Raw genomic sequence first — 27,870 nt, 5'->3', positions numbered from 1 at the left:
TGCTAGGCATGCAAAGGGATCAGTATGGGGTCCCTGCTTTCAAAGGACCTACAGTCTAGGGAGGAGAGAGACAAACAGAACCTTGCAAAGAATGAGAGAATGCTTTATGGCATAGGCACATAGCAGGACACCCTAAGATCAAAGTGAAGCACCCAATCCAGAGTCAAGGAGTCAGAGATGTCTAAAGCCAAGACTTAAATGGGAAGCAAAAGTTATCGGGTGAAGGAGTTCCCTGATGGCCTAGCGGTTAAGGATCTAGTGTTGTCACTGCTGTGGTGTGTGTTTGATCTCTAGCTCAGGAACTTCTGCATGCTGTGGGCGCGGCCAAAAAAAAGTTAGCAGGAGTTCCTTTTGTGCCGAAGCAGAAATGAATTCGAATGGTATTCATGAGGATGCGGGTTTGTTCCCTGGCCTCACTCAGTGTTTTGGGGATCCAGTGTTGATGTGAGCTGTGGTGTAGGTTGCAGACACGGCTCGGATCCCGAGTAGCTCTGGCTGTGGTGTAGGCTGGCAGTTGCAGCTCCAATTCGACCCCTAGCCTGGGAACTTCCATATGTGGTGGGTGCGGCACTAAAAGGCAAAAAAAAAAAAAAAAGTTTCGGATAAAAAGGGGCAGACATGCTTCATCAGGAAAAGAAATGACATGAGCAAAGGATGGATGTCAACCAGAAGAAAGTAATTGCATAGTCAGAACCAAATATAGTTTGATGGCCTAAAGGGTGAGTACAATCAGAAGAGGCTATTGAGAGATGCCCTAAGAGTCAGATTACCAAGAGCATGGGAGCCACAGGAATTCTTATTCTGGGGCGGGGCAGTGGAGACCATCAAAAAGTCTCACAGAGTTGTGTCCTGAGAAGATGTGCATTTAAAAAAGATCTGACTTGCTGAACATTGCTAACTATTAGAGAAATGCAAATCAAAACTACTCTGAAGTGGAGTTCCCGTCGTGGCGCAGTGGTTAATGAATCCGACTGGGAACCATGAGGTTGCGGGTTTGGTCCCTGCCCTTGCTCAGTGGGTTAACGATCCGGCGTTGCCGTGAGCTGAGGTGTAGGTTGCAGAAGTGGCTCGGATCCCGCATTGCTGTGGCTGTGGGGTAGGCCAGTGGCTACAGCTCCGATTCGACCCCTAGCCTGGGAACCTCCATATGCCACAGGAGCGGCCCAAGAAATAGCAAAAAGACAAAAAAAAAACAAAAAAAAAAAACAAAACTACTCTTAAGTATCACCTTTCACCAGTCAGAATGGCCATCAACAAAAAGTCTGCAAACAGTAAATGTTGGAGAGGGTGTGCAGAAAAGGGAAACCTCTTACACTGTTGATGGGATGTAAATTGGTGCAACCACTAAGGAAAACAGTATGGAGATTCCTCAGAAAACTGAAAATAAAGCTACCATATGTTCCAGCAATCCCACTCCCGGGGAATCTATCTGGAGAAAACCATGATGCCAAAAGATACATACACCCCAATGTTCACTGCAGCAGTATTTACAATAGCCAAGGCATGGAAGTCTGTCAAGTGAGGAATAGAGAAAGAAGACGTAGTACATATGTGTGATGGAATATCACTCAGCCATTAAAAAGAATGAAGTAATACCATTTTCATCAATATGGATGGATTCATCCCCTAGCCTGGGAACCTCCATATGCCGTGGGTGTGGCCCTAAAAAGCAAAAATAAATACATAAATAAACAAATGGGTGGGATTCATACTTTACTAATTAACGGTAAACTAATTTTAATCACACAGTTTATTTGACCTACAGCACCAGAAAGAGGTGGAGAGAGAAGTGAACGTATTCAGGGAGGGAAATAGGACAAATCTGCTACAGCTGAGAACTTACTTTAGTTCACCGTGTAGAAGGAACACTAGGCTCACACCAGTCTTCCTGAATTACAGCTCTCATGAAGATGGTCCCATGTTTTAATTTGTCCTTTTTTCCGCCCTTCACCCACCAAATAAAGCCCAGACTCTTGGCCAGCAATGGACCTTGCCTTTCCTCCAGCGTCTGCATCTTTCCCTCCACACAGCTGGGCCTCTTCGCTCCCACCTGTAGCATCTCAGACCCGCCATAACCTTATGCAGAAGGAATGAGAAGACCTCAGCTCGGCACTGTGGAAGCCAGCATCAAGCCATTCCTCCTTCAAGTCAGGCCCCTGGTTCCAGGCCTGACTCCTGACTTGGAAGTCTGCCTGGTCCCTCTGGGGTGGAGGCCCTGCTCCTCATTCTCCACTCCACCTTTTCCCCCTTCCAGAACTTGGAAGTCTGCCTGTGAACCTGAGCTTGGCGGCTGGAGCCTGTGGACTGCTGACAGACTTCCTCATTTCCAAGTGCATTGCTCAGTGCCACCTGTTCTGGATTTCCTAGTACCAGCACCTCCCAGCCTCGAGACTTGTCACCCGCCACCCAATACCAACTCTACCTGCCTGGTGGACGGCCTTGTCATCGGCTGCCACATTCCCCTGCAGGTCCCTTCCAAGGCCTCGTCGACCAGCCTTTACTTCCTTGCAGCTCCTGCCCCATCTCCATGGGCAGATCTAGCCTCTGCCAGCCTGTCTTGTCCTTGGCAGGGAACCAGGCCATTTCTAACACTATCCTGACTATACCAACTGACCTTCACGGCCCTGCAGATTAGGGTCCACCCAGCCCTGAAACTTCTTTCTCACTATGCTTGGGTACCCTTTACCCAGTCAAAATAATCTCATTGTCCTTTGCCATTCAAGCCCCACACGTGCAGAGCTTCCTTTTTTTTTTTTTTTTTTTGTCTTTTTGCTATTTCTTTGGGCTGCTCCCGCGGCATATGGAGGTTCCCAGGCTAGGGGTCGAATCGGAGCTGTAGCCACCGGCCTACGCCAGGGCCACAGCAACGCGGGATCCGAGCCGCGTCTGCAACCTACACCTCAGCTCACGGCAACGCCGGATCGTTAACCCACTGAGCAAGGGCAGGGACCGAACCCGCAACCTCATGGTTCCTAGTCGGATTCGTTAACCACTGCGCCACGATGGGAACTTCCAGAGCTTCCTGATTCATTCCTTCTGACCACTCAGCCTGGAAAGGGCCTTCTCCCATTCCACCCCTACTTACCAAGGAATTCTTAATAAATATTAAGCCCCAAAATAGGACAGTCCATAATCTCCTCCCCATCCTGACTGGAAATTCCAGCTCCCTCCCCTGAACTCCCACAGCTCATTATCCGGACTTCCATTATGGATTTTACGGCATTCTTCCTTATTTGAAATGTCTTATCTCCCTAAGAATATAAATAAACATCTTGAGAATAAGATCCATGTCTGATTGCTTAGCAAAACAAAATAGCGAGGGGAGAGGGAAAGAAGAAAAGAGAGACTTGGCTCCATTTTGCAAAATGAGTAATGGCCCATCAAGGATTAGAACGGAGCAAGCTCACACTGTCAAGCGCCTGCTTAGCATCCTTAACCATAGCATTCCTGAAACACAGGGGTCAAGGGCCCCTGACCCTATGACTTTAAGGAAAGTCACTGAAAGTCCTTAAGGAATAATACAATATTACTGTATACAGCCTCTCTATTTAGAGTTCTCTCTTTGCATCTCCCCATCTCCCCTCAATTCCAAATGCATCTGAAGGCTCCCATCCCCCATCCCAAAGTTTGCTAGTTCCCAAAACAGAGCTGGAATAAACTCAATCACCCAGTTCAGATCCCTTCAGTTCTTCCTTTCAGCACCTACTAGGCCCACAAGTGTGACCAAAGTGGGGACAACAGCTTTCCCCACTGACAGAAGGAAACTCATGGACCCAGAGAAACAGCTCTGTTCCCCCCTCCTCCCCCTCCCCCAGCACAGGTAGGAAAACTAGGCTGACAAGTGGGCATTTCTATTTATGATTAAAATGGTCAAGGTTAGTTCCCGTACCTTGAATAACATTCAGCCTCTTATTCCCTGTGTAGCAGGCAGTAATTCTGAACGTGGAGACTGGCTTGCCAGTGCCTATGCTACAGCGTGATCAGAGAGAATCAAGCACAGTGTGTGTCGCTATTTTACACTCATTTTCCAGCTTTCCTCTTAGGCACGACACATTCTTTACCAAATATGACAATAATCTCGCCAAATCCATATATGGTAGCTGGAGTTCATTCCTAAGAAAAATGAAATAATTATAATCTGCCCACCCCAATGTTTGCTCCACCTGCATTCTTCTGGAATATGAGACACCTGAGTGGCTTCCATGTCTAATACGCCCATTCAGCTATAAAAATATATAGTGCCAAGTCCTAGGCCAGGAGATCCAAAGGCCCCATGGTCAGGAGTCCCATGATGCTAGGCAGACATCAAAATGCCAGGTTTTATGAAGAAGCGTTTGACTGTGATTAAGCAGGCTTGAAGTCTTTCAAGTGGTTAGTCAGCCTTCCCTGTGTCCCTGTCTGGATGGTGAGCTCCATTTCCCTGAAAAAGCCAGAGTGCTGAGTGTCCTAGAGGCACATCAAAGAAGACTTCTCTCTTGCCTCACAAATTTGATGAGGCATCAGACTCAGTGATCACCTCCCAAAATCTCACGTGTCTGGGCTGAGGTGTAATGGTCAAGCCCCAGCTTTCAGATGCTTTACCTGGAATTGGAGCCCTGGCGTCCTTGTCGTAGGTAGCCTGGGGACAGAATGCCATCATAGTAGACAGTCCTTTTCTGGTTGAAAAGTAACTTTTACGGTATGGGATTGGTACGCTATTGATTGGCTTCTGAGTGTGATGGATCCTCAAGGAGGGAGGGGGAGGAGGGAGATGATGTGAGCATCATTTATCTACGTATCAGAGTCCAGAAGCTAAAACATAGAAGCACTTTAAGAATAAAAACAGAAACCAGCTACACAAGCCTGAGACGACACTATTTTTCTTTCTATTCGAAACAGATTTTCATCATCTTGAGAGTGTAAATGGGCAGAACTTTTTAAAAGCACAACGTGGCAGTGACTATCAATATTAAAACACATGTTCCCTTTGAAGAAGTAAGGTCACTCCTAGGGATTTACTCTATGGGTAGTCATGTAACACTTCAACAAAACATATGTACAAGGATGGTCCCTGAAGCATTATTTGTCATGGTTTTAAAAACATATAAAATAAAATAAAATAAAATTTTAAAAAATGTATCAAAATGCCCATCAGTACAGGGGCTGATTAAATAAAAACAGCATATCCATATAATGGATTCGTTAAAAAAATGAGATGGGTCCACGTGTGCCAGTAGGGAAAGATTTCCATGACACATCACTGAAGGAAAAAGCCAAGCACAGAACAGTGTATAGAGTGTGATCCCTCATGTGTTAAAATACGCATGTGCGTGTGGAGAGGAGCACAAAATTATGTTCAGGGATGTGCCTGAAAGAATCTTAGGAGATGGTTAGCAGTGGTGAACTCAGAGGAAAGGACCTGACTGGGATGGAGAAACAGCTTAACCGGGCAGGCTGGCATCTGGGAGAGAGATCAGGAACCAGTGGAGGTTTCTTATTTGTACTCCCCATTATTAAAACCACTAATAAGGAGTTCCCATCGTGGTGCAGCGGGAAAGAATCCAACTAGGAACCATGTGGTTGCAGGTTCGATCCCCGGCCTCACTCAGTGAGTTAAGGACCCAGTGTTGCCGTGAGCTGTGGTGTAGGTTGCAGACGTGGCTCGGATCCCGAGTGGCTGGGGCTGTGGTGTAGGCCAGTGGCTACAGCTCTGATTTGACCCCTAGCCTGGGAACCTCCATATGCCTTGGGCGCAGTCCTCAAAAGACAAAAAAAAAAAAAAAACCACTAATAAATATTCCATTATTGTTTTAAAGTTGGTATTTTCTAAGTTAGAGTCTTCAACAGAAATTGGGTATGTGGCCAAAGAGGGAAGAAAAAGGAGCTTCTTGGCTGAGAGACTGATAATAGCCTCAGCTAGCAAAGCTAAAGAGGAAGTATTCCAGCACACATGGAAGAAGTTGGCCTCTGCAACAAATGTTTACTGTGTATCAGGGGGAAGGGGGAAGTGGGAAGTTCCCTCATGAGGGGGAACTCAAATGAGCTTGTAGTTGAATTTTTTCTACGTATTTGCCTTCGGAAAGGGGGTTTTAATAAGAGGAACTAGCCCCTGCCCAAGAATATGAGAGGCCAAAATGTTGTCCCAGCTATCCAGAGACTCCAAAGGAACATGCTCATCCCTCCCCTGCCCCTACTGGCCACTCAAGAGGCTAAAAGAGAGGTATTGGGAGGGAATGGTGACCAAGGGTAGGCCTAGAAGTATGAGGCATATAAACCAGCCTTCGGGAACAGAGCGTCCAGAGCTGCTGGTAACTCCCTTTCTGCCGAACAGTATGGCTCCTTCGTTTCCTTAGACCTGGGCAGGAACTGCACCATCTTTAGTCTGTTCCATAGTCCAGGCTGGTGTGGCCTAGGCCACTGTCTACCCAGACAGAGTGGAGAGATGAGACGAGACTGAGATTCAACGACTCCACTGCACGGAAAGGCTCGCCTGTCACATGACTTTTCTCTGTGCTACACATGGAAGCTTCCCACTGGTCAAAACCGACCTCAATGGCTTCCGCTATGGAGCAAGATTGTCAACGTTTATCTCAGTACAATGTCCACAGAATTGGCCTAGAAACGAATCCTATAAAATAAGCCTGACTTTAACGTGGTTTGCTTGTTACCTGATGGTGACCCTAGGATCACCATATGATTATTCATCATCAGGGTAGAAGAGGCTGTTCAGCATCATTATAAGCCTTGTTGGATAATTTCTAAACGCTGGAGCATCTTCAGGGAAGTGGGCTTTCCCCCAGGCTAGGTTACTTCAGCTAGTTACAGCGTGGGGCTAAGGAGGCCAAGGTCATTTATTTACCCAATAAAAAGTTTATTTACCCAAAGGCCAATTGGCTTGGATCTGTTTCATGGCCACCTCCTGTATCCCTCACCCAAACAGCTGCTTCAAAACTGGATGCCCTTGATGACAAGGGAGATTGGGCCAAAGTAGAAGAGATGGATGAGTTCAAATTTATCACGCTCCTGGAAAAATGACACAAAGCATACTAAAACTATTGAAATGGCATCACTTGATATTTGTTCCAAAGAGATCAGGAATAAGAACACCAACCAGATTCCAAAGGCCTACACAACTGCTACATTGGCCATTAGGCAGAAAGTGGCTACATATCCATAACTGCTCACTTTTTTTTTTTTTAAGAAGAAGGCCATCATACTAATTATGAACCATTTTTCCTCTAAAATAATTCTTTAGAGAATGTTATTTCTTTAGTACATAAAGAATGTTCTAGGTGTTTCCAGGTATTCCCTCAGGGAGGAAACTGAAATCAAGATGAATTTTATAAAATTCTATGCCCATTATGTCTCACCAAATATTTTATAGTAAACTAAACTGAATGAATTTTTTTGTCACTATGTAATCTGAATATTCTTCATGCTAATTAATTACTGATTTTTTTTCTTTTATGAACTGATGGTTCTTTGATTTGCCATAGTTCTTTCCTCACGGATACGTTCTTCACTCATACACTAAGCACGAAACAGCATCTGTTTCTTCAGTTGCGCCACAGAATCCGACACTCATGCTTTTTCATCATTCATTAAAAGAAGTATCCAAACTGTCTTTCCTCACACTTCTATCTAGCTCCTTGTTTTTGAAGTTTCCAACAAAATCCACAAATGTAATCAGTATCTGAAATACCACATGCACCGGTATCTGGAACACATATAAAGATCTAGGGGTAACCTTGGGGGTGACCCCACAAATTCACCTTGACCCAGAATTAACTTTGGGGGCCAACTTATCTACCTTGAAATCTGAGCATATCTGCAACCATAAACTCTAATCTCAAGATGATACAGAGTTTGCAATACTACAAATAAGAATCACCAATTTTAAGCTCTGATTCCAGAATATACGCAGCTACCCTGCTCCCTCTGGGGGAGGAGGGAGTCTCACCTCCTCTGTTTTCCTCCCAGACACCTACAGATGGTCATTGAAAGACCGAGAAAGAGTCTACAGGAGGTTCCCAGATCCTAGCAAGCCACTCCCACCAGGTGGGAGGCTGGAACAGGAACTTCACTTTCAGAAAGGCTCCACTGATCACTGCTCATTTGCCTTCAAAGGAGCACTGAAGCCAGGCCTTGAGGAAAGACAAAACTAACTCTCTGGAGGTTGGGCCTATCTTGGTAGTGATCTGAGAAAGTAAGTCACCGCACCCCGAGAGAGTTATGCGGACCACGTGAATCTCCAGCCAAAACCTCAGACCCGTGGTGGAACCATGGCTGACGTACATCAAATCAGGCTAAGGCAGAGAACCTGGGGTGTGGAATCCATACCCTTTTTCCACCCTGGAATTTCTATTCTCCCCAACTCCTTTCAAGAACCTCTCCCAGGTCTCCATGGGCTTATCGAGCTGCCCCGCAGCTCCTCTGTTTCCTCTGACAAAGGACAGGCACATAGATAGGATAAAACAAGGTGCCCCCCGTCTCTCCAAACCATGGAGGGTTGTATAGGAACATGGTTTTACTCAATAAAACTGTACGCAGTATATCGTTTCACCCCTACTGCTGGTTGTGAGGTCACTAGGAAAACCACTGCTCTTTTCATGCCTTCCCTCTCCTGTTTGTCTTTGATATGCTGCCTTCTCCCTCCCTGGCTTTCCCCTTCGTCTCTATCCTACAGTACAGAGGCCCTTTTCTTTACCATATCATGCTAAGTACAGGCTCTGCCAATAACCCTAAGCTATTGCTGCATCCTGCTGATTTGCACCAGCTGTGCCTCGTGGGGGTGAACCCATACTTATAACAGAGTCTCTTCAGATCCTCCTCTGAGAACAGGATTCTACATATACATCTAAGACTCATAACCGGTGGGATGGAAACTGAGCCAAGAATAAGTAGATCCTGCTTTGAACTACCGATCACATTAAATAAGAAAAATAACACAACCGGAGGCACGAAACAGGCTACTTAGAGTTGTAGCTTAAAGATTTTCCTGGACACGTACAACGAACTGTAAGAGGATCTGCCCTTTCAGACACCCCACTTCCAAATTTAATGTCTGTTTTCTCAGTGGTAATGAAAGGAAGATGCAGGGCAGGGCAGGAAGCAAAGGGAGGGAAGCCTTCATCATAAAGAACTCAAGTGACAAGAAAAAGTGTACTCCCGAATGACAGCATCCAGGAACCTGACCTTGTAACTAGAGCTTGCAAAGCTTAGAGCCTTTGAGACACTTAAACACTCGTGAAAAACCCAGTGGGTGGAGCAACAGTTGGGGATTCGAGTCTAATGATGTTATTCTGCAACTTTGGGCAAATCGCAATCTCAGATCATCAGTTTTCCTATCAACTCCCTCCCTGAGGAGTCCCTGGCAAGGTCACCAGCTGGCTCGTGTACCCGGAATTGTCTGGCCTGTTTATTTTCCATTAGGAAACAATGTGTAATGGTCCTGAGTTTGAACACAGTTGGGTAATGTGAGTGACTGTCATTAGAATGTAATCACCCTTCTTCATCTTCGCCCCAGTGCAACTGTGTTCCAAATCCTTCAAACCAAACTCCATTCATCCTAGCGCCACAGAATAGCAGAAAAATGCCATTTGTTTTATTAAGGGGAAAATCCTCAAGATGATAAAATTATGTATTAGTTTGAAAACCTCTGGCTAATCTCAAAACCAGAGACACAAACACAATCCACCTGATGTAAGAGGACATCAGCCATCTAAGAAAAATACGATAAAGCCAACTTTTTACGACAAAGCTCTTCTATTTACATATAAGGTTCCCAAAGGCTATCTTCAGGTGCGTTTCAACTCTAAGTCCAGGAGGACATTAAACAAGCCACTGCTAATAATCTCCTGTTGATGGCAGGCAGATATGGTGTACTTTGGCTCAGGACAGCTTCAAGCCATCTATGAAAGTTCTTGGGTTGAAAATGTGTAGGAGATTGAACTTCTCTAAAGTTGCTGTGCACTAAAAATAGCAACATAGGAGTTCCCATCGTGGCGCAGTGGTTAACGAATCCGACTAGGAACCATGAGGTTGCAGGTTTGATCCCTGGCCTTGCTCAGTGGGTCAAGGACCCGGCATTGCCGTGAGCTGTGGTGTAGGTCAGAGATGTGGCTCGGATGCCGTGTTGCTGTGGCTGTGGGGTAGGCCAGCAGCTACAGCTCTGATTCAACCCCTAGCCTGGGAACCTCCATATGCAGCAAGAACAGCCCCAGAAAAAGGCAAAAAGACAAAAAAAAAAAAAAAAAAAAAAAAAAAAAAGCAACATTGTTTCAGGCTCCCCAGAAAACACAGCATTCCATCCATCTTTGAGCATTGAATTAGCTGTTCCTAAGCACCAAAAATATTAGTATAAAGGTGAAGACTCCCACTAACAGTGGCAGACAGGAGTCTGGATGTTTGGAGGACACACTCTCCCACAGAGTCGTGAGGCTTTCATGGCCCTTTATGATCTGATCCCTGCCCTCCGTTCAAGCTTCATCTCCCCAACACCTCCTGCCATGAACACTTTCTTCCGTCCATAATGAACTACTCTCCATTCCCCCAGCCCCTTCTAGCCTCTGGGCCTTTGCCCATGCTTTCTCCTCCGTATACGCAAAGGCCTTCCCTCTCCACCTTCATCATGAATAGGTCACCATATTCGGTCTACATGTCTCATTTTATACATCACTTCCTCCTCTGCACATCATGACTTACTCTGAGCTTTTCCAAACCTCCCAAATTTAGGCATAATAGCCTTCACGTGTACTCCCTTATCACCTCGTATTTCCTTCTGATTGCCTGGTCACATGTATGGTGCCTTTAAAAAAATAAATAAGTAAGTTCTGTATTCTTCACTGGACTGTAAGCTCCATGAGGCAGGTCTCTATCAGCCCTCTCCATAATAGTCACTCAACAAATATTTATTGAGTAAATGACTCACCGCACTATTCTACATTTACTAAGGCAGGAATTAATTTCTTCTAGATGTTTTCTTTATTTAATAATAGCTGTCATTTAACCCTTTTGATACGTTTAATTTTTTTTGAATTTTAAAAGATAACAGAGAAATACAAATATGTAACTGTGTTCATAGTACCACCATCTGGAATTGACAGATGTTAACACTCTTGCAGGAGTTCCCTTCGTGTCTCAGTGGTTAACGAACCCGACTAGGATCCATGAGGTTGCAGGTTCGATCCCTGGCTTTGCTCAACGGGTTAAGGATCCGGCATTGCCATGAGCTATGCTGTAGGTTGCAGACACAGTTCGGATCCCACGTTGCTGTGGCTGTGGTGTAGGCCGGCAGCTGTAGCTCCGATTTGACCCGAGCCTGGGAACTTCCATATGCCATGGGTATGGCCCTAAAAGGCAAAAAACAAAACAAAACAAAAAAACAGTTTTGCATATTATTTTCAGTGTACTCAAGACTCTTTTCAAAGGGCCAAGACAAATGATTTTGTGATCAATTCTGAGTTAAATTAGAGAGAAAACTGGAAACAATATTATTAAGCACTTGCTATGTGCCAGTCATTGTCCTAGGTTTATACACACTGCATATTCAACCTTCCTAAAAGAATATTATTATCCATTTTTTATGGCTGAAGAATCTACGACTTAGCAGATGAACTACTGCCCAAGTAATCCACCCAGTAAATGCTACTACCATGTTCAAACCAAATTTTACCTAAATCTAAAATCCATAGGGCTTTCTCTTTTATTGCCTAGATCCTCAAATCATATCCATATTGGGAAGGCACTTGCACTTTCTGAGCCAGAGAATGTATTTTCACATATGTTATTCATCCATTCATTTAAAAAAACATCAATTAGGAGTTCCCATCATGGCTCAGGGGAAACGAATCCAACTAGGAACCATGAGGTTTCGGTGGGTCTCGCTCAGTGGGTTATAGATCCAGCATTGCCATGAGCTGTGGTATAGGTCAGAGACGTGGCTTGGATCCTGTGTTGCTGTGGCTGTGGTGTAGGCCAGCAGGTACAGCTCCAATTCGACCTCTAGCCTGGGAACCTCCATATGCTGAGGGTGTGGCCCTAAAAAGACAAAAGACAAAAAATAAAATAAAATAAACATTAATTAAGTGCCTACTATGGGTTATGTGCTGTTATCTCGTAAACGTGCAGAAAATTAAGTTGATGGGGGCACTGCATTCAAAAGTATTCTGATTAATGTAGCTGCGAATAAGCAATTAAATGGTGATATAATACCATGGGAAGTGTCTCCACTGCAAAAGAAACCTGCAACCATCAAGGCAATAAGAAAACAGCATTAAAAGGCTGAACAGAACTGCCCCCCAACACACACACTGGTTAAGGATGACAAATGACAAGCTCCATTCGGATTAGATGGCCCCTGAAAATTTATCTTGGTCCTAGAAGGACTGTAATGCCGTGGTTGTGGTGTAAAAAGACTTTACAAGGTGACTACATATTTAAAAGCTGTACTGAAAAATTGGCTGTCACTTAACAGTTTCTACAGTGTCCTGTATTTTTCTCTTAACAATTACAAACCTAAAGTCTAGGGATAAATCATTGGCTCTTTTCTCTGTACGTCTACTTGGCTCTCAGGCAAATTCTCACGGTTGCTTCAGGGTCGGCATGTGTGTGGTTCTATAGCTCAGAAGGTAAGGTTAAGCCTCTGCACCTTCTTTCTTGTGCTCCCTGCCTCCCTTCAGGAAAAGATGACCCCTTGTTCCCTGCCCCAAAGGGAGTGCCTGTCCCTGTATGTCTGCTTTGCAGCAAGGAGCTTGCTACATTTCCTCCAGTGAGGCTGAGTGTTTGGGAATCACTCACTTTCTTTGGGATGGTATTGTCAGTAGTTTGGACTTTTCTTAGTAAAACACAATGCTTCTGGACTCCCATGTGAAATCTCGGTTCTTTCTTGCTTTCCCGGATCTGCCACCTTCCATTATTCCTTAAAAATGTCTCCTCCCAGCTTGGTAGAGCATGATTTGTTCATCACAGGGTTTCAAGTCTTTTTGCCATTTTTAGTTTCCTTCTTCAACACTTTTACTTTGAAATAGTTCAGATTTGTTCTTGCATGGCATCCATCCTGCTTAAAAGGAATGTTTTGAGGCAACAATGAGTTAGTTTGTAAACAAGAGTGGGTGGAGAGGTTATTTTCCTTACTGAGGACTTTTTTCATCAGGCTCTTTGCTTTGTCACTATATTTTTACTATACTCATATGGTGTTGATTTGTCAGAAATCCAGTAAAATTCTAATGGTTCCTATTATTGGCAAATACCAGCCACAGAATAAATCATACAGTTCTGGGCCTTGGGTCTGTCCTTTTACGACGTCAGAGAAAAATACCACTAACCCGCAGAAATTCTATCACTTGGGTGCTCTTCTAAGAGTAAGCATCAATGTGTGTGATAGTTGTTTATCTGTCTGTTCCTTTGTTTTTTAATTCATTCATTCATTCGCATAATGTCTCAACAATGCGGTGATGTAATTGAGTAAGACAGAGTTCCAGGAGTTCCCATCATGGCTCACGGACTAGTATTCATGAGGATGCGGGTTCAATCCCTGGCCTTGCTCAGTGGGTCGGGGATCTGGCGTTGCTGTGAGCTGTGGTGTAGGTTGCAGACGTTGCTTGGATCCCATGTTGCTGTGACTGTGGTGTAGGCCAGCAGCTGTAGCTATGATTCGACCCCTAGCCTGGGAACTTCCATGTGCCAAGGGTGCAGCCCTAAAAAGACAACAAACAAACACACAAACAAACAAAAAACAGAGTCCCTCACGTTAGGAGCTCATAGTATACTAGAAACGAATATAAATAAATTATTGCCACATAATGTCATAAGTGTACATAAAGGAAACACTAAACCTAAAAGGTACTAAAAACGGTTAAGAAAAAATGACAAGGGCATACAACATAGTCTGTGACGATCAGGGGAAACTGCCAGATCCAAAGGATGAGTAGGCAAAGGGGAAGGGCATTCTAAACAGAGACTACAGCATGATGTGCAAAGGCACTGGGGCTACTGATAGTGGGGTGGCAATTTTTTTTGGGGGGGGGCCACTTTGTGGCATATAGAGTGCCCAAGCCAGAGATCAGATCCAAGCCACAGATGTGACCTAAGCTGCAGCTGCAGCAACACAGGATCTTTAACCCACTGTGCAGGTTGCAGATCGAACCTGCAACCAAGCACTCCCAAGACACCAATCACTTTGGGAACTCCTGGAGTGCGTGTGTGTGTGTGTGTGTGTGTGTGTGCTTTTTTTAGGGCAACACCCAAGGCACATGGAAGTTCCTAGGCTATGAGTTGAATTGGAGCTGCAACTTCTGGCCTATACCACAGCCACACAACACAGGATCAGAGTCACGTCTGAACCTACACCACAGCTCATGTCTATGCCAAATCCCTGACCCACTGGGAGAGGGCAGGAATTAAACCCACATCCCCATGGACACTAGTCGGATTCGTATCCACTGCGCCACACAAGAACTCCCTGGAGTGCAATTTTTTAAAGAAAGTTAATCCTTTCTTACCAGTGACTTCCCCCAAATCTCTACCTTTCTGAAATTTTCATCACCTATAGAGTTTCCTGAGATTCTAGATGAGGGTTTCTCATCAAGTAAAGCAGGTAAATTTCTTAAATGCCAGGGCATTGGGGAAGAGTTTACAGTGAAAAATTTTCAACTATTTCTTCTTCTGGGCCCTGAAAGAGGAGGCGCCTTTGAACCAGCTCCTCACAGCTGAGGGAAGCAGTGCGACTCTCCCAAATACCCTCCATTGGTAAGCCGAGGACAAATTCAAATATGCCCTTTCTCCGGCGTGTATAACCCTGGAAAGAGAGAGAAGCCTAAAGGACAGAAGAGACTTCCTCTCCCTTTCAAGGGAATCATTTCCGTTTTAAGCCTCTCTCCCCCCATCCCTGGCCTCTTCATTGCCTCATGCCAAGCTTGTCCTGACGTAATGGAGTTTTCAAGGGAATGAAAAGAGACCCTGAGGTTTACAGGGAACACATTTTGGAAAACAATGAGCTGAAACAGAACTGCTTTGCAAACTTTCTCTTGGAGACCCGAAGACCCACATAAATGCAAGCCCTATGAAGGAATGATTTCCAGGCCCTCAAGAAACAGGTGCTTCTCTTTCTTTCTCCCTGTCTTCCCTATATTTACTTGGAGTTTCCTTTACTCTCAGCAGCAAAATGCAGAGAAATAGTCACAGCTGATCTGGTGAAGGCAGGGTTTGTTCTAGGACTGGGAGCCAAACAGGACAGGCTACCCTGGTTGCAAATGGCTAAGAGAGTTTTACAGGAGAACGCTCTCCACATATCAATCCTGTCTAATTTTATCCTCCTGGAAGGGCCTGCCTTTTCCCATTCAAATGGTCACCTGAGCAACTGGGTCAGCATAGAACTGATCCTGCCCGCTCCTTTTCAGGAAGACTCCCCCCCACCACCCCCAGAGACTCAAAGGTTGCCGTATTTCTCACACAGGGGAGAGAGGGAGGACCTGAGTGGTGGTTCTGAAAACACTCCCATCTGGCCACTCCCCCAAAGGATTTGTATATCTCAACACAACACTGTCTATTTATTTATTTATTTATGTACTTTGTCTTTTGTCTTTTTAGGGCTGCACCTATGGCATATGGAGGTTCCCAGGCTAGGGGTCAAAGTGGAGCTACAGCTGCCAGCCTACACCACAGTCACAGCAACGCCCGATCCGAGCCACGTCTGTGACTTACACCTCAGCTCACCGCAATTAACCCACTGAGCAAGGCCAGGGATCGAACCTGCAACCTCATGGTTCCTAGTCAGATTCGCTATGATGGGAACTCCCAACACAACACTTGTTTAATTGGGGTTGATGGTCCTCCTCCTCGAAAGGGCACCCACAGGCATCTCCGTGGGGGGACAGTCACTGGAGTCACTCGAGTCAGGCAGCTGTGTCCACCAGTTCAAATTCTGGAGTCGTTTAAGAACAAAGGAAGGATCCCAGAGTGTGGGGCCTTCCAGAATGTGGGGGACATCTTTAATTCAGAGGGCAGGGGCCAAAAGCAACTCCAGTAAAATTGTAGGCCAGTATGAGCCACACGGGAAGTCCTAAAATGGGTAGGCCAGTATGGTGTCACACATTATACTCTTCCCCCCTCACTGTTTCATTCGATAATAAAGATTCCATCTGTTGCTTAGTAAGCAGGAGGCACTGTTCTAAGTAAGCACTTTACATACTATCACTCAATTAATTCACACAGACCCTATTAGTATACAATTTTCACAAATGAGGAAACGGAATTGCAGAGAGGTTAAGAAATTTGACAAGGTCACACAGCAAATCTGACGCCAGAGCCCATGCTCTTAATCCATCCATATTTTTTTCTCTATTTGGTAAATATTTATTAAGTACCTACTAAGTGCCAAGCACTGGAAATAACACTGGCGTCTACAGATGAATATGAACGAGGTCCTGCCTTTGAGGAGCTTACATTCCGGTTTGGGAGACAGTGGTACCTAAACATACAAGCACCATTCACGTGATGCGTCTTAGGAGTTAGAAAAGCAGAAATGGGCCCACGCAGTCGGGTCACTTACCCTGACCAGAAGGGTCAAGGATGTCTTCCTTGAAGAGGTGTACGCTTCTAACACTAAAACGTAACCAAATGATATCTGGAGGACCCCCTTTAGTTTAGACTATGACGATTACTGGAAAAGTCATGCTGTAACTCAAACAGTCATACACTGGGCTATTTGGGACTCTGGCAGCAAGAGCCAATAGACAAAAATAAGAGGCTCTAAGGTGAGCAGATTGGAGCTAGAGAGACCTCCCTGAGAGCAGGTGTGTGCCCCGTGGTGCTAGCAGACTGTTCGGTGAGCGGTGTCTCAAGGGCAGAGGGAAACTGATGTGATTCTGACAGGCTTTAATGTCCAAGGAAGCAACAGCAGTTCAGGAAACGGGCGAAAACATCCCGGGTCCAAACAATCAGGCTGTTCACACATTTGGACCCCATCACTAGCTTGGGGTATGTGGAGCAGAACTCAGTTACACAGAAAAAAGCTAAGAAGAGCTTAGCAGCGGTCTCGGGCTCCTTTTAAATGGGATGGAGTAAAGGGCAGGGTGAGTGTCCGTGAGATCCCAGGACACTACCTGGGAGAACAGAGATGGACACCCAGCCACACACACTGGAGTAACACTTGGAGGAATAGAGGAAAGTTATGACTCAGGATATACCTTGGTGTCTGTTCACACATGACATTGCTAAGCCAGGCTCTGGGAGAGCAAGAGTGGTACCATGTATCATGCTGAGGATGATGCCCTGGCCAGGATTAGCTGAAGTCTATGCAGGGAAACCAAATGCAGAATCAGATTGATTTAAATAATTTTGGTAGCCAGCTTCAGGAGGAGATAAGACTACAAATGGATGGAGACAAACCTGAGTTTGAATGTTACTCTGCCACCTAGCAGTGACATATCTTTGAGCATGTGCCTTAACCTCTGATCTTCAAAATCCTGATGAAAAACGTCCCTATGGGAGTTCCCAGGGTAGCACAACAGGATTGACAGCTTCTCTGGAGCTCTGGCATGCAGGTTCAATTCCCAGCCCCACACATTGGGTTAAGGATCCGGCATTGCCACAGCTGTGGCATAAGTCACAACTACAGCTGGATCTGATTCCTGGCCTAAGAATTCCATTTGTTCCAAGGCAGCCAAAAAAAAAAAAAAAAAAAAAAAAGTCCCTATGGCTGGGACAAATATATTGATGAATATGAAGGTGCCAAGGACAGTCCTTGACACAAAGTAGGTGCTCAATAAATGACATTTTTTGTTTGTTTGTTTTTTTCCCTTTTCTAGGGCCGCTCCCACAGCATATGGAGGTTTCCAGGCTAGGGGTTGAATCAGAGCTGTAGCTGCCAGCCTACGCCAGAGCCACAGCGATGCGGGATCAGCTCACAGCAACGCGGGATCCTTAACCCACTGAGCAAGGCCAAGGATCAAACCCACAACCTCATAGTTCCTAGTCAGATTCGTTAATTACTGCACCACAAGGGGAACTCCAATAAATGACATTTTAAATGACATTTTCTCTCCCTCACAGGTCCCAATTGAATACTATGCTGTCTCAATATTCCACTTCTCACTACTGAGGCTAACGCCTACTTTACTCATTTCGGTAAAAATACTTCAAAGCATGTTTCTATGTTAATAAGCTCCTGGGCAGGGCATTTCTATCCCTTTGCCTCATGTGAAAATTTCTGGCAGAGAGAAGAAGTCATTCAGAATCACAAAGAAGAACCTTATCGCTGTCATTGAACCACAGCCTTTAAGTTCAGCAAAGAGCTGGCTCTTCAGAGACGAACACAATGCACTCCCACTGCTTGTCCAAATTGTCATCGACTTTTTCTTTTTTTAAAATTCTCCCTCTTCCTGTCCCTCGGATGAGTATGATTTAATCTGCAAAGTATGCATGATGAACACACACGACTTCTTCCTCCAAGAAGGCGATGCTACAATGTGAGGCCCCATTCCTGCACTGAATAGAGAGGGAGAGGTCATATGTCTAGTCTCCGTGCAGGCATTCACTAGTTTAATTTCACACAGAGAACATCTCTGTTTCACAGCCACAGAGAACACTGCTTATCTTGGAAGCCTTCCCGCAAATGTAAGACATTAAGCACAGATAAGTCCACTGCATGATGAATGAGCTGATGCAATTTCGATCAGAAATGACCGAGACCAAAAAATCACCACCACTTAGTACTGCCCAAGGATGAATCAAATAAATCACCTTTTAACCCAGAGTCGGCAGTATCTGGGTCGATGTTACAGTTTAGAGAAACAACATATTACTATGAAATCATGATTACATGGTTATGTAATTACCACAAAGTGATTCATCAATCAATAAATCATCAGGTATTTATCTCAGCTTTTGTCCAGCCGTATGCCAGTGCTTTGGGGTTTCTAAGTGGAGTAGAATTGAAACTAACGGGCATGGTCTCAAGGACAGATAGCCTAGCTGGAAAGAAAGAATTCCCATCACAAAGGAAAAAGAACATTCCCAAGGAGTCCCCAGCTGAGCGCTGACGAGCATAGTGCAGGCCGGGAAGGAGACCAAAGGGCCAAAGTGGCCTAGGGCGGTTTTGAAGTGTTCAAAGCCATGGTTCATATGTCTGACAGATAGCGTTTCTTTTTGTTTTCTTTTCTTTTTTTTTTTTTTTTTTTTTTTTGCTTTTTAGGGCTGAACCTGTGGCATATGGAAGTTCCCAGGCTAGGGGTTATATCGGAACTACAGCACCACAGCTGCTGGCCTACACCACAGCAACTCAGGATCCGAGCCGAGACTGCGAGCTACACCACAGCTCATAGCAAAGCCGGATCCCGGACCCACTGAGCAAGGCCAGGGATCAAACCCACATCGTCATGGATACTATTCGGATTCATTTCCACTGAGCCACAGCTGGAACTCCCAAAGGACCATTTCTAAAAATCAAATCTGACTGTGTCACTACCCCTGCTTAAAACCCTCTGCTGGCTCCCCAAGGCCCGCAGGACAATTTCTGAGTTTCTGAATGATGTATCTAAGACTTTTCATTATTTGTTCCCTCTCGGTTTCATGTCTTGCCATTCCTCTTCTGCTGCAGATGCTCCAAACTGCAGAACATTCTAACACTGCCCTCTATACAGTTTTCCCTCTTCCAGAAACATCTGCTCTGGTTTCCCCTTCTAAAATCCCATTTGCTGGGCTAATTTCTACTTTTCCTTTAAGAATGAACTCCAGTTCATTTCTTGAGTTTTTCATTTATATTTATGTTTCAAGGGTCCATTTACAATAGTTAAAACTAATCACTCATTAAAGATGAAATAATGTTTCTTTGCTTGTTCGCTTTTTAGGGCCGCACCCTCAGCATATGGAGGTTTGCAGGCCAGGGGTCAAACCGTACCTACAGCTGCCAGCCTACACCACAGTCACAGCAACACCAGATCCTTAACCCACTGAGCGAGACCAGGGATTGAACCTGCAACCTCATGGTTCCTATTTGGATTTGTTTCTACTGCACCATGACGGGAACTCCAGAAATAATGTTTTAATTTCAAAGATATTTGACAAGCTGACTTGTGTTTGCACAAAATTTGTAAATGATTCTAAGAAGTCATTTATAAATACTGTGTAAGGAGTTCCCGTCGTGGTGCAGTGGTTAACGAATCCGACTAGGAACCATGAGGTTGCGGGTTCGGTCCCTGCCCTTGCTCAGTGGGTTGATGATCCGGTGTTGCCGTGAGCTGTGGTGTAGGTTGCAGACGCGGCTCGGATCCCGCGTTGCTGTGGCTCTGGTGTAGGCCGGTGGCTACAGCTCCGATTAGACCCCTAGCCTGGGAACCTCCATATGCCGCAGGAGCGGCCCAAGAAATAGCAAAAAAAAGACAAAAATAAATAAATAAATAAATAAATAAATACTGTGTAAGAAGGTGTTTAACTAAATGTGGCAAAAATAAAAATAGTAAAGATTCAACACTATATAGATAACACTTTCTGACCAAGTGAAACAATTTTTTTTTTTTTTTTTTTTTTTTTGTCTTTTTAGGGCCTTGCCTGAGGCATATGGACCTTCCAAGCTAGGGGTCTAATTGGATCTGTAGCCACCAGCCTACGCCACAGCCACAGCAATGCCAGATCTGAGCTTGTATCTTTGACCTGCACCACAGCTCACGGCAATGCCAGATCCTTAAGCCAATGAGTGAGGCCAGGGATTGAACCTGTATCCTCATGGATGCTGGTCGGATTCGTTTTCCTCTGAGCCACGATGGGAACGCCTTAAAAAAAATGTATTTTTAAGACACACTTTATTTAAAGAAGTCACAGAAGAGTACAGAACTCACATTTCCAGCAGTATCATGGACTGAATACCCGAATGAATTCTCCCAAAACAAACAACTAAAAAATGTTTGATAAATAAAACTAAAATGCCTTTTTCAATATACTGATAGGCTGGCAAGAAATAAAAAATTTGTAAAAGCCAAAACCTGCGTGAAAAGGGAACCCAGAGAGATGAGCATTGAAGTCAGCTTCCACTCACAGGTGTCGGCCAAACCAGATAAACTTAAGCTTTGGTTTCTGTGACACTTACTTAACTGCCCACCAAAATTCAATCTGTGCTTCCATTTCTGTAGAACTGAGTCATGGCTGGTAAGTGGCTGCCCAGCCTGAGATTACATCTCCCCACCTCACCTCCCTCACGTCCCCGTAGTGCGATGGTTCTCAGTTCTTAGTGCTCAGTGACAGAATGTAAAGTGATATGATACATGACACTCTGGTCCAAGAGGGTTAAGAACTGGGCATGTCTTCTTCAATCTCTTTTTTTGCTAATTGCTAGCTGAACACAGAAGATTCCTAGGCCCCAGAGGATGGTGGAGCTTCAAGAATACAGTGATGTGTCCCTGAATCACCATATAGAAAAAAGCTGCATGCTCATCAGAAACACCTAAATTGTATCCTGTGATTGAAAAATAACTCTCCATGACAACATAAGGAAAACTGTTTATCTTGACATATGGTGCTAACTAGGGGTAGGGAAGGGGTCATTTCCCCTTAGAATGAGTCACCACAAGCATACCCATCTATAGATTTCTAGCCTGTATTCACACTGAGTAGTCTGAAAAACCTTAAGCTAAGAATTATTTTAATTTGACTTCCAGCTGATTATGTTCCCAGAAGCGAATGCAATTTTTCTTTGGAGAAAACTCCTTTTATTCCAAGAAAAATGAACCCACCTACAAAAATCATAAAACTTGGAATTCCCAGAGTTCCCTTCTTGGCTCAGTGGTAAAGGAACCCAACTAGGATCCATGAGGATGTGGGTTCGATCCTTGGCCTCACTCAGTCGGTTAAGAATCCAGCGTTGCCGTGAGCTATGGTATAGGTCGCAGATGCGGCTCAGATCCTGCGTTGCTGTGGCTGTGACAAAGGCCAGCAGCTGTAGCTCCAATTTGACCCCTAGCCTGGGAACCTCCATATGCCACAGGCATGGGCCTAAAAAAAGAAAAAAAAAAAAAAAAAAAAAAATCGTAATACTCACAATGAAAAAAACACCAAGTGCAAAAGCAAACAGAAAAAAAACAGTTGAATAAACCCCGTAGCTATCAGAATAGCCAACTTAGAAAAGCCGTGGGTGCTGCCCAAGAAAGACAAAAAAGACAAAAGGACAAAAAAAAGAAAGAAAGAAAGAAAGAAACACTCCTGCAGGAGCCTCAGCATGTCTTGCTTTGTGAGCGGGGGGGAGGGGGGGGAAGAAAAAAAAAAAAAAACAAGGCCCAGGCTGATCTTTACCTGCACCATGTTTCAGACTTGTGTTTGCAGTTAGTAACCCTCAAGGATAAGGTAATGTCTCCCACTAGGAGAAAGCACAGGCTTGCTTACTGTCTACTACAAACTGACAAGACTCCCAAGGTCAGTGATCCTCTCCTGTGCAAGCAGCTATCCACAGCCCCCTGTGCCATTCCCATAGGAACTGGAACATGGGGAACCAAAACAAACATGCTGACACTGGCCACTGCTTCTTCTTTAACTATTAAAGCCCTTTGTCTCCGAGACAAGGGTCTCACGTCTTCTTTCAGCTAACTTGCAAACAGTGTAAAATCTCAAATTCTTCAATGTTCCCAACAAATTGTCTTTAAAAATAAAAATATGAATGGAAAACAAGAAACTGAAAAAAGCCTAGAAGATGTTAACAAAACCAAACTACACTACTAGAAGTAAAAATAGAATAATCAAAATTTAAAACTCCATGATTAAAGGGCAAATTAGACATCACTGAAGATAAAATTAGTGAATTAGAAAATAGATCTAAAATTAATCAGAATATAATACAGACAGGAAAAGAGATAGCAACTTTAAAAAAGAGGTTTAGGAACATGAGCATAAATCTTGTTGCAGTTACAGAAGGAAAATGAGGCAAAAGCAATTATTGGAGAAGAAAATTTCAAAGATACATCTAAATTGATGAAAGATACCAACCACGTATGCAGAAAGCCCTACAACTTCCAAGAGGTTAAGTAAAAAGAAACCCACAACTAAGCACAGAAGAGGGAAACTGCAAAAGAGCAAAAATGTAGAGAATATCTATGTAATTAGAGAAAAAAGACATTATAAATGGTCTCCAACTCACAGTGGTTTAATTTAATGACTTTTCAACTCCATGATGGTGCAAAAGTGATATGCATTCAGTAGAAACTGTACTTCAAACTGAATTTTGATCTTTTCTCAGGCTAGCAGTATACAGTATAAAACTATCATGATGCTGGCAGTAGTAACGAACCACAGCTCTCAGTCAGCCACACAATCACAAAGTAAACAACCAATACACTTATACCATTCTGTTTTTTCACTTTCAGTCCAGTATATAATACATTACATGAGGTATTCAACATTTATTATTAAATACACTTTGTGTGTAGATGATTTTGCCGCACTGTAAATATTCTGGGCATGTTTAAGGTAGGCTAGGAAAAACTATGATGTTTGCTGGATTATATGTATTAAATGTATTTTTGATTTATAATATTTTCAATTTATGATGGGATTATCCGGATGTAACCCCATTGTAAGTCAAGGAAGAGCTGTATAGACTTTTTTTTTTTTTTTTTGGTCTTTTTTGCCATTTCTTGAGCCGCTCCCGTGGCATATGGAGGTTCCCAGGCTAGGGGTCTAATCGGCGCTGTAGCTACTGGCCTATGCCAGAGCCACAGCTATGCAGGATCTGAGCCTCGTTTGCAACCTTCACCACAGCTTATGGCAATGCCAGATCCTTCACCCACTGAGAAAGGCCAGGGATCGAACCTGCAACCTCATGGTTCCCAGTCAGATTCGTTAACCACTATGCCACGACGGGAACTCCAAGAGCTGTATATTCAAAGAAATATAACTTAGACTTTTAGCTAGTTTACAACAGAAACAATAGAAGGCAGAAGACTGAAATATTTCCAATGCCCTGAGAGAAAGTAACCTGGAATTCCATACCTATCGAAATTATCATTTTAAAAGTGGACTTGAGTTCCCGTCATGGCGCAGCGGAAATGAATCCAACTAGGAACCATGAGGTTGCAGATTTGATCCCTGGCCTTGCTCAGTGGGTTAAGGATCCAGCGTTGCCGTGAGCTGTGGTGTAGTTTGCAGATGCGGCTCAGATCCCGAGTTGCTGTGGCTCTGGCATAGGCTGGGGGCTACAGCACCAATTAGACCCTTGGCCTGGGAACCTCCACGTGCTGCGGGTGCAGCCCTAAAAAAACAATCAAAATAGAATCAAAATAAAAAATAAAAGTGGACTCAAAATAAAGATATCTTCAGACAGCAACAACAAACACCACAAAAGCCTTTTGCTAAAGTTAGACCCTCAGAAAAGTAAACTCTAAAAGGAAAGGAAAAAATATTGGAGATGGAGTTGAGAAGGAGTTGATAAGCAAAAATGAGGTTCTAATTTGTACCAATTAGACTGGAAAAATTAAGAAATATGATGATTCCCAAACTTGGCAAGGACATGGAATAGGGGAAAAGAGCCAAGACAGTCTTGAAGAGCAATAACTCAGTAGTGGGACCTTCAGGTTTCCTTCAAACCTGAAGTAGCTGAAGGAGTACCACAGCAGCAGAGAGAATATGGAAACAGACGTGACACCTGAAACATAACATCGCAAAGTAAAGAAGAAATGATGGATGTTCAAAAATAGTACTAAGATAATTGATTATCCATATGAAAAAATTCATGTTAAAATAAGGCCTCATTTCAAAACATCAGACTAACCAATCTTTAAACATCTGATGCTATCAATAGCTGGGAAGGGAACATTCCCTTATGCTGCTCGTGGGGATATAAACTCACGTAATAACTAGTGAAACCAAAGGTTTTCATACTTTATCATCCAGCATGTCACTTCTAGGTTCCTATGCAGAAACATGTACTACATTGCCTTGTATTGAAAAAAAAAATGAGGTTCATCAATAAGAAAATGGATACATTTGACTCCATTAATCAATAGAATATAAAAAGCAGTTAAAATAAATAGAACTCATGTATTATTGTAGAAAACATAAAATAGAAACAAAATGTTAAGTTTAGGAGTTCCCATCATGGCACAGTGGAAACGAATCCCATTAGGAACCATGAGGTTGCAGGTTCGATCCCTGGCCTTGCTCCGTGGGTTAAGGATCTGGCATTGCCATGAGCTGTGGTATAGGTCGCAGATGCGGCTAGGATCTGGCATTGCTGTGGCTCTGGCGTAGGCTGGCAGCTGTAGCTTCCTTTAGACCCCTAGCCTGGGAACCTCCATATGCAGCAGGTGGGGCACTAAAAAGAAAAAAATGTTAAGTTTAAAAAAAGCAAGGAGTAGGAGTTTCCATTGTATCTCAGTGGTTAACAAATCCGATTAGGAATCATGAGGTTGTGGGTTCAATCCCTGGCCTTGCTCAGTGGGTTAAGGATCTGGCATTGCCGTGAGCTGTGGTGTAGGTTGCAGACGCGGCTCAGATCTCGAGTTGCTATGGCTGTGGTGTAGGCCGGTGGCTACAGCTCCGATTCAACCCCTAGCCTGGGAACCTCCATATGCTGCGGGAGCAGCCCAAGAAATGGCAAAAAAAGACTAAAAAAAAAAAAAAAAAAAAAAAAAAAGCAAGGTGTAGAAGTAGAGTATAAAGCTTATAGAAAATTTTAAAGGTTAAATCAAGACTACGTATTAGATATATAATACCATGTATGTAACATATATGCTGAAAAATGCATGAGGATGATAAATGCGAAATTCAGGATAGTGGTTAACTTTGGGGAAGAAACTAGCATAGAATTGGGTGCCTGGGCCAGGACTAGGGTAAGGTGAGCAAGGCACCTAGCATGCAAAATATAAAGACGCAGTAACTTTCAAGTTTGTGCACGTGCAGGGCACAACCCTAAGAGTGAGTGCCTGCTGACATTTTGTGCCCTTGGTAACTCACTTCTCTGATCCTAGTTTTGGCCTCGTTAGGTGAGATGTCCAAAGACTTCAGCAGCTCTCTGTGGAGTGTTACGGCTTTTATAAAACAATCTGTTGTGCAAGTATTTCTATATAAAGGGTTTGCAATTTCTTCTGCTGTATTTCACATGGTTAAGACCGAAGGTGTTATGTTAATTTCTTGGAGGAGATTGTCACAACATGCAGATATTAGCGATTTGGACTCCAAACACAAGTGCTCTGAGGACCTGGCATGATGACTTCTTGTGGAAGATTTTTTTTTTTTCTTTTTACAGACTAACCAGCAGAAAGACATGTGACTAAGTTTGGCAATGAGCCCCTCCCTCCCATTGTTGTGCATCTTGAGCAGAGAAATGTGAGAACAGGGAGAGAGTAAAGACCAGTTTGGAATTTACACCAGGGGCAGGGCTCGGAGTAGTTCTGCTGACTTGGTTCCTGTCCTGTTTCCAAACACAATTCTCCAAACTTCCCATCGGCTCTGTGAGCCTCTCGATACCCTCCAAAATTTTCCCATTTTCCTTAATCAGAGTCCATTTCTATTGCTTGCAACCAAAGAACTCTATCTGATATTTAGCCTCCTAAATTCTGCTGTCAAAGAATGAATTGAGATAATTCCACTTGCTATAATTGATTCTTAGGAATCAACTCGTTCACCATGATCTGATTTCCCATTTAGATGTGGTAGGATTCTATAAGGACAATATCTACTTGTATGTTTTAAGTCCTATCTGCCAAGGCTTGGCTGAATCACTGTGGAATTATTAATATCCAAGGGGCGGGCCCCTGACTTCTCGTTCTCCAGTTAGGGTTGTGCCTATGGCTCCCCAATAAAAAAATGCCAAGCTGACCTCTGATAATGGCTACAATAAGAATGACAGTCTCAAGTCTAAGAAAACCCATCATTGCACCAACTGTGTCACTTGGAGTTGTCTTACCTCCTCTGTCTTTAAAACATCCCATATGCGAGCATGGTCTTCCACCAGCCAGGGTCCTGTGTTTTCTGCCTTGGTGGAAAGTTTGAGTTTAGACAACACATGAGCAGGCTCTCCCACAGGCTTCCCCTCCATCCTGGAAGAGCCAGGCAGGAGGCATTACGGATCTGTGTGGAAGAAGAAAGTGGGATCCAGGTTAAAACATTACGTGACATTAAAAAAAGAGATAGGAAAGGAAATTATCAGCTTGATTTGTAGCTAATGAGACCGCTGACAACAGTATCACAGTAGGCAACAACTTTTATGCCCACTTTTTATATGTTAGATATTCATGATTGGTGTTTTAATGCAGGCTTCTGGAGGCAGGGATGCATTTTGATAATGGACGACGTGATAAAAATTTTAAAGCAAAGTAAAAAGCATCCTCTGCCTGTTCCATCTGCTCGTCCCTTTGCTCTGGCCTCTCAGTGGCAGGGATGGAAATGGGTGGATGCAAGACAAGGCTGAGTGATGTTTTTGTGTTTTCATGTCATGCGGAGCATGTTGATGAAACACTGGCTGGGTGCATGTATCTTTTTTTTCTTTTTCTTTTTTTTTTTTTTTTTTGTCTTTTTAGGGCCACACCCATGGCATATGGAGGTTCCCAGGCTAGGGGTCAAATCGGAGCTGTAGCTGCTGGCCTACGCCACAGCCACAGCAATGACAGATCTGAGCCACATTGCAACCTATACCACAGCTCACGTTAACACTGGATCCTTAGCCCAGGGAGTGAGGCCAGGGATCAAACCTGTGTCTTCATGGATACTAGTAAGATTCGTTTCTGCTGAGCCACGACAGGAATTCCAGTGTATCTTTTTGAATTATGGTTTCCTCCAGATAGGTTCCCAGGTGTGGGACAGCTGGATCATATGGTAGTACTATTTTTAATTTTTTGAGGAACCTCCATACTATCGTGGCTGTACCAATTGACATTTCCACCAACCGTGTAAGAGGGTTCTCTTCGATATTTA

The 27,870-nt window shown here is 44.0% G+C and overlaps 1 protein-coding gene across 3 annotated transcripts in view; it reads right to left on the bottom strand.

The window, feature by feature from the left end:
* The window catches only part of RGL1 (ral guanine nucleotide dissociation stimulator like 1), a 294,657-nt gene that overhangs the window by 155,102 nt on the left and 111,685 nt on the right, over positions 1-27,870 (bottom strand). For all 3 annotated transcript variants that reach the window (XM_003357576.5, XM_005667818.3, XM_021063811.1), the window contains exon 2: positions 26,864-27,027. In XM_003357576.5, the coding sequence (XP_003357624.3) occupies positions 26,864-26,995 (132 nt within the window). In that variant the 5' untranslated portion in view covers positions 26,996-27,027. The remainder of the gene's footprint in view (positions 1-26,863; positions 27,028-27,870) is intronic.

This window comes from Sus scrofa, chromosome 9 (genome assembly GCF_000003025.6).
Source record: "Sus scrofa isolate TJ Tabasco breed Duroc chromosome 9, Sscrofa11.1, whole genome shotgun sequence".
NCBI lineage: Eukaryota > Metazoa > Chordata > Mammalia > Artiodactyla > Suidae > Sus > Sus scrofa.
This window is presented reverse-complemented; position numbering and strand designations above follow the sequence as displayed.